Source organism: Rattus rattus, chromosome 7 (assembly GCF_011064425.1).
Source record: "Rattus rattus isolate New Zealand chromosome 7, Rrattus_CSIRO_v1, whole genome shotgun sequence".
In the NCBI taxonomy this organism is placed as follows: domain Eukaryota; kingdom Metazoa; phylum Chordata; class Mammalia; order Rodentia; family Muridae; genus Rattus; species Rattus rattus.
Window position 1 is genome coordinate 12,701,241 of NC_046160.1, and position 15,848 is coordinate 12,717,088.

The 15,848-nt window shown below is 44.1% G+C and overlaps 1 protein-coding gene across 5 annotated transcripts in view; it reads right to left on the minus strand.

The window, feature by feature from the left end:
- Window positions 1-15,848, minus strand: part of Arhgef33 (Rho guanine nucleotide exchange factor 33) — a 56,475-nt gene that overhangs the window by 22,984 nt on the left and 17,643 nt on the right. For all 5 annotated transcript variants that reach the window (XM_032908825.1, XM_032908827.1, XM_032908828.1 and 2 more), the window contains exons 5-8: window positions 14,259-14,318; window positions 11,693-11,917; window positions 5,851-5,980; window positions 610-742 (exon numbers count right to left, since the gene is read on the minus strand). In XM_032908825.1, coding sequence (XP_032764716.1) covers window positions 610-742; window positions 5,851-5,980; window positions 11,693-11,917; window positions 14,259-14,318 — 548 coding nt within the window. The remainder of the gene's footprint in view (window positions 1-609; window positions 743-5,850; window positions 5,981-11,692; window positions 11,918-14,258; window positions 14,319-15,848) is intronic.

Sequence of the window (15,848 nt, forward strand, 5' to 3'; positions counted from 1 at the left end):
TACCACAGGTGCCACTGTCTGGTCCTGGGGACATTTGGGTTTTCAACTTCTGGTCTGGATATGTTCTCAGTATAACACAAAAGAGAGTTCAAAATTCAGCACTCTCTTTCTAAGGAACTGAAACAAAAAACATTCAAGACAAACAGCCACCTACCATGTATTTTAAAATTCATAAAGAATAAAAATTATATATGAAGATACATATTATTCCTCATGCTTATTTTATATGTGTGTATGGTTATATACATGCTTGACAGTATCTATATCATAAATACAAATATGACACATATATACACATGTATTTATAAACTCGCATATATAAATGCATATACACATATACATAATCAAAGGAGACCACAACTGTACAGTACATGTTGTGAATCAGAAGGGAGAGGACGGCCATAGATGGCCAACTCCGTAGCAAGCTGGGCGATGTCAGCAAAGCCTTTGCATCTCTGTGAACCTTCCCTATTAACTGCAGCATGGAGAGGTGAGACTGAGTATCAGGGCCTCTCTAACTCTGGAATGTGCTGGCTCTTGGTTCTCCATTAGGAGAAGCAGATGAGTGGGACACAATCCATCCAAAGTCTGTAGAGGAGAGCATCTTACCTCATCATTTGTCAACTTCAGGAATAGGTCTCCGAGGACTCCTTGGCGTGGCCATTTCAGGACCCTCTCCTGCAGCGCGTGAAGCAAATCCAAGTGCTGCTGGATAAGGTAGCGCAGGGAGCCAGGGAAGAGGCTTGGAACAGAACAGAGGGAGAATCACACAAGCCGGGGGCACAGACGGTCCCAGAGGAATGCACAGCACAGGCCCAGCTTCTATCATGCAAACACTCTCTCAGGTCTGTATTTCAGATTATAAATTTCTTTTCAGCAAAGCAGACATCCTCAGACAACAGATAAGGCCCCCTTGCTGGCTCAAGGATTATGCAAATGTGATTGGCCACACAATAAAAAACAGCCTCATTCATATCACGTTCAGTAGACATTCTAAAGGACATCGTTTTCAGAGTTTTAGATTTCAAGCTGATTGATACCCAAACAATCTATTCTTGGCTGCTGGCTGGAATAATACCTCTTGGGTCAGTGGTTCAATTTGGTTAACACTGGCAGATAGAATCCGGGGAATTGGGGCAATGAAGGAGCTCACATATCTTTTTCTTCTTAAAACATGTTATGTATTTCATTTATGAGTACTCTGCTTCATATGCATCTGCATGACAGAAGAGGACATCAGATTCCCTTATAGATGGTTGTGAGCCACCATGTGGGTGCTGGGAATTGAACTCAGGACCTCTGGAAGAACAGCCAGCACTCTTAACAGTTGAGCTGTCTCAGCAGCCCACACATAACGTTTCTTTTGGCTCCAAAAAGGCATGCTGGGCACGGACAGTCTGTTGTCTGGACCTCAGGCTGTTGAGCACTTCTTGGTGTTTCACAGAGAGAGCCTCTTTCCTACTTCCAATCTCTTTCCTCTCCCCGCTTGTGTGCCTCATTTTTAACCCAGAGAAATGAAGAAGTGAGAGGTCAGAGAAGGCTGAGTGGAGAGAGGAGAGACAGAGAGAATCATCTAAGGGAAAAGGCAGCGGGAATGGAGAAGAAGGAGCCTACGGCAACAAGATGGGAGGAAGACAAAGGAGTCTGCTGTGCTGAATCAGGGTCTGAGCTCCGTTTGATGGCTCAGGATGCCACCTGCATCTCCTTGTGCTTCCAACACATTGAGCACAGATGTGATGGCCAACTTGTCTCTGAGTGCTGACTTCGATTAAAAAGTTCCCAACTGTATGATGGACATACACTAGTGGACCATCGAGGTGATCTGGCTGCAAGCGGACCTCTGCATTAGACCAGATGTCAGGGTAAAAGAAGGGTTTTTGTCTGGCTCCCCTGCCCCTTTTCTAAGCCAAATGAAGACTTCCATGGAGCTGTATCTCAGAGAAGAGAAAAACACTAGAATAGGGTAGTGAGCTCTCTTAGGAAAGGCACAAGGAAGCCTTCCACTACTGTGCATTTTAGCTCTCTGGTCCGTGAGCGCTGGCTCTAAGACAGATGGAGAGGCCTCGATCTTACCCACAGTAGAGTGTTCTTGGAAGACCTAAATAACCTGTTCAGACCAGAGAGGAATTTGAAGAGGAGCTAGGAAACAGGCAGGCTGGGAGAAGAGCAGGAGCTTGGAGCAATGCAGATGCAGAGACACCCCCCCTACCCGGAGGCTGCAGAGGACTCCAGGCAACCACCACAGTATGATAGTGAAGTTGCTGTACCACGCTGAGGCCTGACGTGGGGATGTGTTGCCATATAAATTGTGGGATATATTCTGGATTATCTTTCCTCCCTTCCTCCTCGGTCCCTTTCTTTTTCTTTCTAGAATAGTATTTTCTGCTTTACTGTAAATAATGTCCCTGGTGAGCTAGAGAGCTGATACCTACCTTCTTTTGGGCTGTCACTGGGTAACTGAGGTTTCAGGGACCAATTAGGCATGGCTAACCCTTGTGTCTTAGGGTTTTGCTGCTGTGTACAGATGCCATGACCAAGGCAACTCTTATGAGAACAACATTTAATTTGGGCTGCTTACAGGTTCAGAAGTTCAGCCCACTGTCATCAAGGTGGGAACATGGCAGCATCCAGGCAGGCAAGGTGCAGAAAGAGGTCAGAGTTCTATATCTTCATCTGAAGGATGCTAGCAGAATACTAACTTCTAGGAAGTCAGGACAAGGGTCTTAAAGCCCAAGCCCACAGTGACATACCTACACCAACACGGCCACACCTATTCCAACAAGGCCACACCTCCAAATAGTTCCACTCCCTGAGCCAAGCATATATAAATGATCACACCCTGCAATGACAGTGGAAACACATGCTTCATGAAGAGCAAAGACTTACAGTGTGTTCTGACAAAATATGGAGAACGGGCTTTTAAACATTTGAAAAAAATTAACAGATATTATACGAAGTCATGGAAGAGTGTGGAGGAACTGAGCCAGGAGATGGAGAATAGAGGGAGAAAGAAGGCAAGAAGTAAAGGCGCCCCTCATGGGACTCTCAAACACAATATTCAAGGGCTCTGTGGTGGTTTGAACATGCTTGGCCCATGGAAGTCCTACTATTAGGAGGTCTGGCCCTGGTGGAGGAGGCATGCATGCTACTGTATGGGTGGGTTCTGAAGGCTTCTAGTGCTCAAGCTCTGCCCAGTGAGGAAGAGTCAGTCTCCTTCTGGTTGCCTTCAGATCAAGGTGTAGACCTCTCAGCTCCTTCTCCTGTACCATGTCTGCCTGCATGCTGCCATGCTTCCTGCTATGATGATCATGGACTAAAACCTCTGACACTGTAAGCCAGTCCCAATTCAATGTTGTCCTTCATAAGAGTTGCCTTAGTCATGATGTCTCTTCCCAGCAATGGAAACCCTAACTAAAACACGTTCTAATTTTTTATGGCTATGTGGATTGTTCCTATCACCTTCGAAGCTCTTTCTCCTCTCACCGATATACTATTTAAATAGTGATTTAAAAAACAAAACAAGATAAAAAACCATCAAGGAAAATCTAGTTATAGTTTCAACTTAGTTATGTTGTTTTTGCTAATTCAGCATTGGGCCAAGATGATGCCCTGCTTTACGAGCAGTGGGTTACAGCCCTGCTGAATGGGTTAATGGCTGGCTTGAAGAGCATCAGGTCCCAGATGATTGAGTTTGGATAATTAAGTAAGTACAATCTGTAGCACAGAGTTCATCACCTCTTGGTAGATGTCGTTCCGAATTCTGTACGTCAGGTGAAACAGCGATCCTCCCCACAGGTGTTCCCAGACTGCTCAGTCTTAAAGTGAGTCAAACAATGTCACAACAATAACTTCCGTGACATTCTGACACATGACCACAGTTTCCCCCTGGCTGTCTGTGCCTTTCCAAATACACAAGGCTGGCCTAAAAGGACTGAGGACTCTCTTAAGCAATTCAGTGTTTCCAGGAAAAGCCTAAGGCTGTGTTTTGCAATTCTGAGAAGGGGTAGCAATGTCAGAGGTCACCATCTTCAACAAGGGGTGGAAAGTACTGACTGACACCTTGCCATCTGTGATGAGCAAAGTCACCAAATAAATTCTCGTGAAAAAACACTGCCGACAGATCTATTCACAGTGCATCAAGGTTTCAGAAAAGCATACAGAAAAGAGATAAATAGTGAGGAGAAGATGAGGAAAGCCCAAGTGTAGGACAGAAAAGGCAGCACAGCCCGACCTAGAACAAGACAATGCGAGTTCAGTTGCAAGGCTCCGAGTTGAAGCTTCGTGCTGCTTGAGTGAGGAAAAGCCACGAGGGTTACCCTGACAACCAATATGAACAGCATTGTCACGTATATAACAGAATAAGGATTCTCTTTTCTATGTGGCTTTGAGCATCTCTGGACCTTAGTGTCTTCCTCTGAGATATAGACATCACAAGGTTCTGCAGATTCCTTTTCCAGTTGGCAGAGAGCGCCCAGGGCCTCCTGAATGGTAGGTAAGTGCCCTGCCTCATGGCTACACACCCCAGTGCTGGGGAAGAGTCATGAAGTTCCAGAACAAGTATGACACACAGGACCCAGGGTACATGGCTCCTTCCTCCTTTTATCCGAGATCCCTAGAAAGAGACCTTAGGTACAGAAGCAAACCCACAGTAAAAGGTAGATTCTCTTTCCACTGAGTCATTTAAACTGAGCAGGTACTTGGGGGGGAAACAAAAAAGTTACAGTCCAGAACCTTCCCACAGCTCAGGAGGAGGAGGTAGGAGAGAAAGTCAGGCTTTAGTGGGGTCTCTGAGTGGGAAGTCAAGTGGCCAGATGGGGTACGAAGGAGCAGAGAAAGCCTAGGCCACCGTGGGAAGATGAAGCAAAAGTCCTGAGCGTTTGTTGTCAAGGGCTTGTGATGCCATGTCAGCCTTCTGTTGTTCATATTTCAGTCACCAGCATCTTGCAGTGATGAACTACAAGCTCGTGGTGGTGGTCACTGGCACCACCAGCACATGGGTAGCTTCTCTCCTTGGAATTCCTCTTTCCATCCAAGCCCTTCTAATCCTCAGAAACACTCAAGACACTTGAACAGTTCCTCACCACAGCCATTGAGATATGACTGTGGATATGTGGGTGTTTGTGTTTGGGTGGGAGGGGATATGGAATGGCTGTAAAGTCAAATAAAATGAGAAGAGCCAGAAGTAGCGGGAAAATGGGAGTTCCTTACGTAGATTCATAACTGATGAACCACGTGTCAATCACCTCATGGAATAAACACTTAAGGTAATGAATGATGCCCCGACTCCAGACTCCCATTCATCAGGATTGTTCTTTCCCTCCCTTCACTCTGAATCAGCTCTTCTTCATTAATTAGTCCGTCCCTCCTTCCTGTTATCTCCCAACAGAGGGAGCATGGAGTATAAGCAGGTACATTGTGACGTTAGGGCCAGCATGCTGGAAGCACAGTCACACACACACACACACACACACACCTCGGTGCACACTCTCACAAAGTACCTGGTGCTACGGGATCACCTGAACAAGAGTTCTGTCCTTGTATCAGTGTCTAATGCTCTTAGTACTCAGGGCCCTGCCACACCCATTTCCTGAGACTTAGGTGACGTCTGCCGTCCGTGAGGACACGCAGTGCCTCACTTTAAATTCTGAGTTGACACAGACTGAAGGCCCCACAGACTACAGTCATTATCTGACTGCTGAGAACCGGTTTGAGGCTTGCCACCACTGCCTAGTCTCCTTGCAAAGACTGTTTCTGGAACTCTCTAGGCCGCAGAATTCCCGAAGTGGCAGCAGTGGGTGACTTACCTTAATCCTGTCAGTCTGGAAAGCAAAGGCAATGAGCACACTGTACCTTCTCTCCTTGGGGTTCCTCTTTCCATCCGAGCCCTGGAATGTCGCCTTTATCTTCAGGATCAGAGAGATGTTGATGACGTATTTCCTTTCGGATTCCAGCAGCTCCAGAGCCACAGTCTGCCTTTTTGCTTTAAAACAAACCCAAGGCAATGTTTTGTTAAGCAACTCCCTCCTGGACACTAAGCCAGGCAAGAAAGAGATAAAACTACATGGAAAAGCTCGATTGGCAGTGTGTCTGTCCCCAGCATGCAGGAAGACCTAGGCTTCAGTCCCAGCACCAGAAAACCAGGCTTGGCGGTGCAGTTATTATCTGAGAGTTGAAGGCAGGAGGATCAGAAGTCCAAGGTCATCTTCAGCTACTTAACCAGTTCCAGGACTACCTGGGCCCCTTGAGCCAAAAACAAAAAAAACAAACAAAACAAACAAAGTGAAGTGAGGAAGTGGTAGAAGTGAGGAGAGGAAGGAGGGAGGGAGAGAAGGAAGAAAGGAGAGAAGCAGGGCAAGCAGGCAGTATTTAGAAAGAGGAAAAACAGATTAGAGGTATGAGATTCATCCAGCAAACCAAAGGACACAAAAGCATGTGTCTACAGAGAGAGACCCCACTAAGAAGCAGTAGAGGCTGAAGGACAGGAGACGGCCAGCCAGAGGCAAGTGAGGTAAGTCTGAACAAACCGTGAGAGCTTCCAGATCACACCTGCAGGCTGGGTGGCATCACCATGTGAGAAATGGGAGAAGCTGCATGAGGGAAGCCCTAGCCTGAGCTAACGATGAAGGCAGGGTGAGCTGAAGAAGGAGGCAGAGTCACCATCGCCTTCAGGTCCCAGAGTGTCAGCAGCCAGGTTCAAAAACTCTTGGCAGGGGACAGGCACCCTGCCACCTGCCACTCTGAACTTCCCATGTCGGACCAGGACCCTAAGGCATTGGCATGAAGAGATCACTTACGATATGTAAACTGTCTACCTAATTAGCATACCGATAATGAAGCTCACTATTGACAAGCTTGGATAATACAAAATTCCAGGTTATTTGGGGGATCTTCCTTCATTTCTTGCCTCCTTCCTTTGGGGTGCAATCTTAGACACATAAACAATTAAGGATACTGAGACATTTGAATAATATTGCACCATAGAAGACAGAAAAGAAATACACAAATGTATGTGAAAAGCCGTCTAGGAAAGGTGAAGTCATACAAGTGAATTTCCTGGAGACGGCCCACTGCTCTACGAGTGCAAGGTCCATACAGACTTCATCCCAGGATTGTTTCTCGATGCCGATCTGCCTTTCCTGTCAGAATTCCATAGCCTAATAGTCTGTGGGCATCGGCACACACTATTGAGCAAACTCCCCACAGATCAGCATGAAGATGAACTCTCATGTAATAATTCTGTGTAGACAAAATGATGATTTCATAGTTCCTGATAATGATTTTATGTAACTCCTAAATGTATACAAGTAATCTCAAGCCCTCTGGAGGAGAAAAGCTGCAAACAGAGCTCTGTAAGTCTTCATGTGTCACTCGATGACTGCACTAGGAAAACAAATCAGGCTTGGAACAAATTTACAATGAAGGAAAACATTCCTTCTAGGTTAGCTGTGAGACCATTATCTGGTAACTAAAGGTGGTAAACTGGGAGCGGACAATTTATTGTAGGTGCAAGGACAGAAAATACAATCTTGACTAGTTTATACAAAACTTCAAAATAATAAGACACAAGGCAGATGATTTTTCTCTTGACAAAACTGTGCTAATTTGTGACATAAAATTATAGCTTTAAACTTATAATGAACTTATGGAGTTAGTAACAGATAATAAATGTTTAGTCAAATATTAGTCTTCATGGAAAGACATATTAAACAATTGTAACTCCTTAAGTCTTACTGATCTACGACATAAATGATTGCCTTAAACTTACTCTGAATCTATTGGAATGTAGAAGTATTTAGAAAATCATGTAGTCAATATCCTGCAGGTAGTTGTATGAGGTAACGTTTTAGAGGAACATTATCAACACTGAAGTAAAGCAACAGTGCAGCTCTCCAGCTTCAGCCAGAGTGTTTTCCACGAGCCTCGGTTCTCTCTTTTCCTTGTTTCACCTCTCTTTCTTTCTTTTCTTGTCTCTCTGGTTCATGAAGAATTAACAAAGTCCAAGCCTCTGGCAAGGCCAGCAAGGGACCCTTGAGCCTTTTTTTTTTTCTTAATCCCCTACTGCTAACAGCAGGAGTTGATTACTAGAAGCCAGCTTCTTTCCTCACAGAAGAGCAAAGAGTTGAAGAAGACAGAAGAATAGCCAAAGGTAAAGCAACTGTAGACCCTGATCGCTGACTCCATACCCCTTCACTGCCTTCCCCGGGGAAACCCTGAGATGCATGGCAAATCTTACAATTATTATTCTCGAAAAGCTGTGCAAAATATTCTAGCCATTTAAACATTACTGGGTGCTATTTTAGAAGAAGAAACTCCTTGACATTTAAAAAAAAAAAACAGAAAATTTTAAGAGTAGATCAAGCCAAAGACATCTCCCTTCACCCTCAGGAGAAGCCAAGTGCAGAAGGGAAATATGCTTTGAAGAAAAATTGGTCCATGAAAAAATAAAACTAGGGGACCTAACATTAAATCAGAAGCTTCAAAGAAAAGGAAAACTATAGCTGAGGTAATATTGAGAAATTAATAGTGGAGGGATGGGCACACGTATTCCAGGACATGTGTTACAGAAGGAGGGTCCTTTATTTTCTGCACAAATGATGGAAAAGATCACACATCATCTTAAGGACCACCACATCCTTGTGAAGTTGTAACACTTTGGGTTTAAAAAGAAGCCCCTAAAAGATACCAAATAGAGGCTCAGAGGGTAAAGGCGCTTGCTGCTAAGCCTGAGGACCTGAGTTATACAGTGGTAGAAAGACAGATATACTGGGTAACACTCAAAGAACTAAAGATGTGAGGAATGTTGGGCTTTCCAATAGCAACATTTGGAACTGAAAGACAATGGAAGAACTGCTTCAAACTGATAAGAGAAAAATGCTTTCGGTTAAACCAGGATGACGGCAGTGTAACGGGCCACAGTTGGAGCAAGGTGCCTGAGGTCTCTAAGCAAAATAAATAAAAGAATATAATGATAAAAAAAAACGATATATATGATACAGTTTTTGTTACATGGAGAAAAACAAAAATCCCGGGACTGCTTGCGAGCTGCCACATGAACCTCGAACCAAATTCTGGAAGAGCATCCAGTGCCCTTAGCCACTGAGCCATCTCTCCAGCTCTGGATTATGGAATTCTAAAATATGATGGGAGCAGAAGAGATGGCTCAGTGGTTAAGAGCACTGACTGCTCTTCCAGAGCTCCTGAGTTCAATTCCCAGCAACCACATGGTGGCTCACAACCACCTGTAATGGGATCTGATGCCCTCTTCTGGTGTGTCTGAAGACAGCGACAGTGTACTCACATACATGAAATAAATAAATAAATCTTTTTAAAAATATGATGAAGACGTTCAGTGTGGTCAATAAAAAAGAATGAGCTATGGAGTAGATTACATGCAACGATGTGGAAGAATCTGAAAAACATGTAATGAGAGAGAGAGAGAGACTAGGCACAAGAGAACAGATAAAGTATTATCCTATTTATGTGAAGTTCAAGAACAGATGGGACTTTACCGTAGTCACAGTGGTTCTTTACCTAGATGTTGGCTAACATGAAGCATGAGATAAATTCCCAGCACAGCAGAAATATATGTTGATCTTGACAGTGATCACAGCCAAAGCTCGGAAAAAAGTCGAGCTGAGAGAGAGTCGATTCTTCTGGGTGTGGCTCTCAGGGGACTGACACTGCCCCAGTGGCTGGCCCCACATCCTGGAGCTTATGGGCAGCACAAATTGGATTATTTTATAAAAACAACACAAAATAAGGACACAAAGTTAGCAGAGGGTAGAGAGTGAGGAGTTGAATCTGGGAGGAGTTGAGGACTGTGATAAATATGATGAAAAGAAAGTATATACAATAAAGAATTAATTAAAAATTAGTTAATCCTTATAGTCAGAAGCTAATGCCTACAAAGCTGCTCAGGGGTTATAGCCACACGGCCTCCATGCTCACACAATAGCCTACACTACTATAGCAAACATACCTGCACATATACACTATACATACACGCATACATAGTAAAATGTTTTTAAGTTTAAATGTGAATTTTACTCTATGTAAATAAACTTTAAACAAAGTAGTATTTATAAAATAGCATAAAATATGAAGCAAGTTAGATGGTGTGAGTAAAAATGGCCCCAAGGCTCAAATCCTTGGTCCCCAGTTGATGGAACTATTTAGGAAGGATTGGGCTATGGCCTTGTTGAAGAGATGTGTTACTGCAGGTGGACTTTGATGTTTCAAAGGACTCATATGATTCCAAGTGAGATTCTCTCTCTCTCTCTCTCTCTCTCTCTCTCTCTCTCTCTCTCTCTAAATCTCTCTCTCTTTCTCTCTAAATCTCTCTCTAAATCTCTCTCTCTCTCTCTCTCATGGTTGTAGGTCAAAAAGAAAGCTATCAGCCATGCCTTTGCTCTAACAGCATGACTTCTATCGCTCTGAAACCGGAAGCCAAATTAAATGATTTCTTTTATTGCTTTAGTTGTGCTGTTTTATCACAGCAACAACCAAAACGTTAAAACACAAGTAATAAGAAACAAGATAAGCTATCAAAAAGCTCAAGGAAGTGGCTAAGGTTTCTTGTTAATAATTTAAAAACTTTTAGTTCTATTTAATTACTACCTCAGTGTGGAGAATGCTGCTGTCATTCTCCATAGAAGGAAGGATGGAGAGAAAGGAAGGCAGGAAGGAAGGCAGGAGGCCTTTGCAGGGTTTAACATGTCGATGGCAGACTACTCATGAATGATTGGCTGACTAAATAGATATTCTCCAAGAACCTTAGCTTTGCGTTTGTTTGTTTGTTTCTGAAGCACTACATACAGAATGCCATAAACATCCAGCATTGAGGTGGTGGTTCCACCAGAGTATGCGCCCCCTGCGTCCCCTACCCCCACTAAGTCCCTTCACCTCTGTAGGCTTTAGGGACTTCATCCTGAAAAGAATCAGTGGTGCCCTCACAGCTAATGACCACCTCCACAGGTATGAACACCCTCACAGGTATGACCACCCTCACAGGTATAACAACCCTCACAGGTATGACAACCTCACCGCTATGACCACCGCACAGGTATGACTACTATTACAGGTATGACCACCCTCACAGGTATGACCATCCTCACAGGTATGACAACCTCACTGGTATGACCACCCCACAGGTATGACCACTATCACAGGTATAACAACCCTCACAGGTATGACCACCCTAACAGATCTAACCACCCCAACAGGTATGACCACCTCATAGGTATAACCACCCTCACAGGTATGACAAACCTCACAGGTATGACCACCCCCACAGGTATGACCACCCTCACAAGTATGACCACCCTCACAGGTATAACAACCCTCACAGGTATGACAACCTTCACAGGTATGACAACCCTCACAGGTATGACCACCTCACAGGTATAACCACTCCTACAGGTATGACCACTCTCACAGGTATGACACTGTGGTTCTACATGAGTCCTCTGTCAAATCCTTGTAAAAGACTCATAAACACAACTCAGCTTTAACCAAATGTCTGACCCACTCAAATATAATAAAAATGTTTGTTACTTAAAAAAAAAAAAAAAAAAAGAATCAGTGGTGCCACATGTCCACTTCATCTACACTGCCAGGGTTCTGGTCCTTCTGTTCCAGCCTCTTGCACATCTCTTTCTTTCATACTCCCACCCACATACCCCTCGGAACTTACCGGCTAAAGAGGTTTCACACAGAACATTTTCCAGAGAGCTGTGTCTACCCTGGCCCGCGTCCTTCAGCTTATCTGGGTGATCTTTTGTGACATATTCCTCGCCCCATTCTTTGCCGTCCTTAGGCTGTCTCCACAGGCCAGATGTGTGGTGGCCCTTGGACTGGATCTCAGCTGAGAGAGAAGGCTTAAGGTTTTCATCTGATTCTGGAGTTGTTGGGTTCACTCCTGAAAAAACAATGCCTGCTAGACAGAAACTTTTTTAGAAAATAACAAAGCCAAAACCCTTTTATTCTTCTCTCACATCCCTCCCGCCACTCCTCTCAGTTCTTCTCCTTTCCTCTCCTCTCTCCCGGATCCATTCCTCCTCTGTTTCCCTTCAAAAAAAGAAACAGGCCTCCCAAGGATGTCCACTGACATAGCTTAACAAGATATAATAAGACTAGGCACAAAACCTGTACCAGGGCTGGACGATATATCATCCCAGAGGAAAAGGGTCCCAAGCACAGGCAAGAGTCCCTCTCACATTGTCATGAGCCCCACATGAAGGCCAAGCTACACAACCACAGCACGTATGCAGAGGACCTAGCTCAGACCCGTGCTGGCTCCCTGATTGTTTCTTCCACCTCTGTGAGCCACTATGGGCCCTGCTTAGTTGATTCTGTGCATCATGTTTTGGTGTCCTTTACCCATTTGAACTTTCTTTTTGAAAAAGGAAATAGTGGGGTTGGGGATTTAGCTCAGTGGTAGAGCGCTTGCCTAGCAAGTGCAAGGCCCTGGGTTCGGTCCCCAGCTCCGGGAAAAAAAAGAAAAGAAAAGAAAAAAAAAAAAGAAAAAAGGAAAAAGGAAATATTATTTGTTACTAATTCTTAACTAATATACTGCTAGATGGGTACCTCATATCTGGAAGATTAAGTTGGTTAAGAGTGTCCCAAACTGTAAGCAGTCACCTCTCTCCCTTTTTCTGGTCCATGTGTCCTCTAATTTGTCTTCATACATGGATTCCACAAAATAAGTAAGCTTTTGAAAATCCCAGCATGGTAGTACACGCCTGCAATTTCAGCATTTGGGAGGCGGAGGCAGGAAGATCAGAGTTCGTTGGATATCATCACCCTTAGCTTCGGAAAACGTGCAAGGCCAGCGAAGCTACATGAGACTGTGCCTCAATAGACTAGACTAGACTGGACTGGACTAGACTAGACTAGACTAGACTGGACTGGACTGGACTGGACTGGACTGGACTGGACTGGACTGGACTGGACTGGACTGGACTAGACTAGACTGGACTGGACTGGACTGGACTGGACTGGACTGGACTAGACTAGACTAGACTAGACTAGACTAGACTAGACTAGACTAGAGTAGACAAGTTATGCCAACACGTTAACCAAAAGTTAGAGCAGCACGCCTGACTCCCTGTATCTCCTTGCTTCCGGTCAGCATGGCAGGCACCTGCAGCAGTGCTAGGAGGAGGTACAGGAGGAGAGAGGGAAGAGCACCAGAGCCATCTTGGCGGTGACAGGGTGCTTGGTTTGTTATTTAGTCCCTTTATCCTAGGATGCTAAGTTAGAAGAAAAGGAGAGGAGAATGGAGGAAAGATTAAATAATGCACAAATTCTGGAGAATCATCAATTACATAAGTTTTGGATTGAATATAAAGTATGTGAGGCAAGAAAAATGTGTGCCCCAGAGTATTTCACTGTGGGACCTCAGCAAATGCTAGCTTTATTAGTAAATGGGATGAGAAAGAACTAAGAATGCTGGTTTATTCTTCTTAAAATTTACCGGCTCTCCTCTCTCCTCGATTTAAATGAGCCTCGGGGCCAGCACGTGGGTAGGAAGGGGAGTGAGGAAGATGATTACTGTCATCTGGTTTTAGGATCTGAAGAGGAAGTGTCCTCCTTGGAAAGGTCCGGCATGGAGGGCATGGCCCTGGATTCGAGCAGCAGTAAGACTGAGGCCTTAGGGAAGTGGCTGGATTCCGAGGGCTGTACCTCTCTGGGAGATCAATCCAACAATGGATTCCACTTTCAAATCATTCCATTTGGAGGTGATAAAACTATGAAAGGTAGGGCATATTTGGGAGAAATTGGGCACTGGGGATATGTCTTGATGTGTGCCTTGTCCCCAGTTCCTTCCTATTATTCGCTCTGCTTCCTGGGTGCCATGAGGTAAGAACCTTATACCACAGGCTTCTCGTCATTGTGTCTGCAGTGTCTGCAGCAGTGAAGCAAGCTGACCTTGGATCGAAACCTTTGAAACCAGGAACTAAAATAAACTTCTTCTTTAAGTGGTTTTTTTCAGGTATTTGTCAGAGTGAAGAAAGGGATTAACATGTCTGAGTCCTTTCCTGTTTGGCTCGGGCCTGGCAGGGAAGGTACCTGGACAGTTTAATTGGGGCAGCAGGCAGTGTTTGCCTTGCAAGCCCAATAACCTGAGGAGAGAACCAACTTCACACAGACCTCCACCCTGGTGCAGTATCATGTGCACAAACACACACACACACACACACACACACACACACACACACACACACCAATAAAAACTTAAACCAAGAGGAGCCACTTACCAGGACCCATCATCCCCTTCACATTGCCATCTCCTACATGAACAGATCTTGACTCTTGGGCTGCAGAGAAAAGAAAAATTAATTCAGCAGCCATTCTACCAACATGAATTAAGCACCTTCTATGACCCAAGAAAAGGACAGACTCACAGATTTTATGGTTTCATCATAGATGAGAGAGACAGAGAGAAGTTGATGCAGGATAGTGGGGCCAAAGCTAGTTTCTCAACTGTTAAGATGCCCATAAGCCAGGTTGGAGAGATGGCTCAGTGGTTATAAGCACTGACTGCTCTTCCAGAGGTCCTGAGTTCAATTCCCAGCAACCACATGGTGGCTCACAACCATCTGTAATGGGATCCGATGCCCTCTTCTGGTATGTCTGGGGTGTATTCATATACATAAAATAAATAAATCTTTTTTTAAATTCCCACAAAGTGGCATCCATTCAAACAACAAAAAATCCTATAGGTTTGATCCAGCACAGAAAGGTGTTAGCACTCAGATGTTCAGAACAAGAATAAGTAGGCCTTAAGAAGGATAATTATGCAAATGTGTGGTTTTAATTCTGGGTCTTCAATTCTATTCCATTGATCAACCCGTCTGTTTCTGTACCAATACCATGCAGTTTTTATCATTATTCCCCTGCAGTAGAGCTTGAGGTCAGGGATGGTGATTTCCCCCAGTCGTTCTTTTATTGGTAAGAATTGTTTTCGCTATTCTGGGTTTTTTGCCTTTCCAGATGAATTTGAGAATTGCTCTTTCCATGTCTTTGAAGAGTTGTGTTGGGATTTTGATGGGAATTGCATTGAATCTGTAGATTGCCTTTGGTAGGATGGTTATTTTCACTATGTTAATTCTGCCAACCCATGAGCATGGAAGGTCTCTCCATTTTCTGAGATTTCAACTTCTTTCTTGAGAGACTTGAAGTTATTGTCATCAGACCTTTCACTTGTTTGGTTAGAGTTACCCCAAGATTTTTTTAAAAGATTTATTCATTTATTATATATCAGTACACTGTAGCTGTCTTCAGACACACCAGAAGAGGGCACCAGATCTCATTACAGATGGTTGTGAGCCACCATGTGGTGGCTGGGAATTGAACTCAGGACCTCTGGAAGAGCAGTCAGTGCTCTTAACCGCTGAGCTATCTCTCCAGCCCCTATCCCAAGATTTTTATATCATCTGTGGCTATAGGGAAGGGAGTTGTTTCCCTAATTTTTTTCTCAGCCTGTTTATCATTTGTATAAAGGAAGGCTACTGATTTATTTGAGATAATTTTATATCCGGCCACTTTGTTGAAGTTGTTTAACAGATAAAGAAGTTCTCTGGATGTTGGGGATTTAGCTCAGTGGTAAAGCGCTTGTCTAGCAAGTGCAAGGTCCTGGGTTCGGTCCCCAGCTCCAAGAAAAAGGAAAAAAGAAAAAAAAGGAAAGAGAGAAAAAAAAAAGTTCTCTGGTAGAATTTTGGGGGTCACTTATGTATACTGTCAATCATCTGCAAATAGTGACACCTTTAATTCTTCTTTGCTAATTTGTATTCCCTTGATCTCTTTTTGTTGTCTTATTGCTCTAACTAGCACTTAGAATAATATAT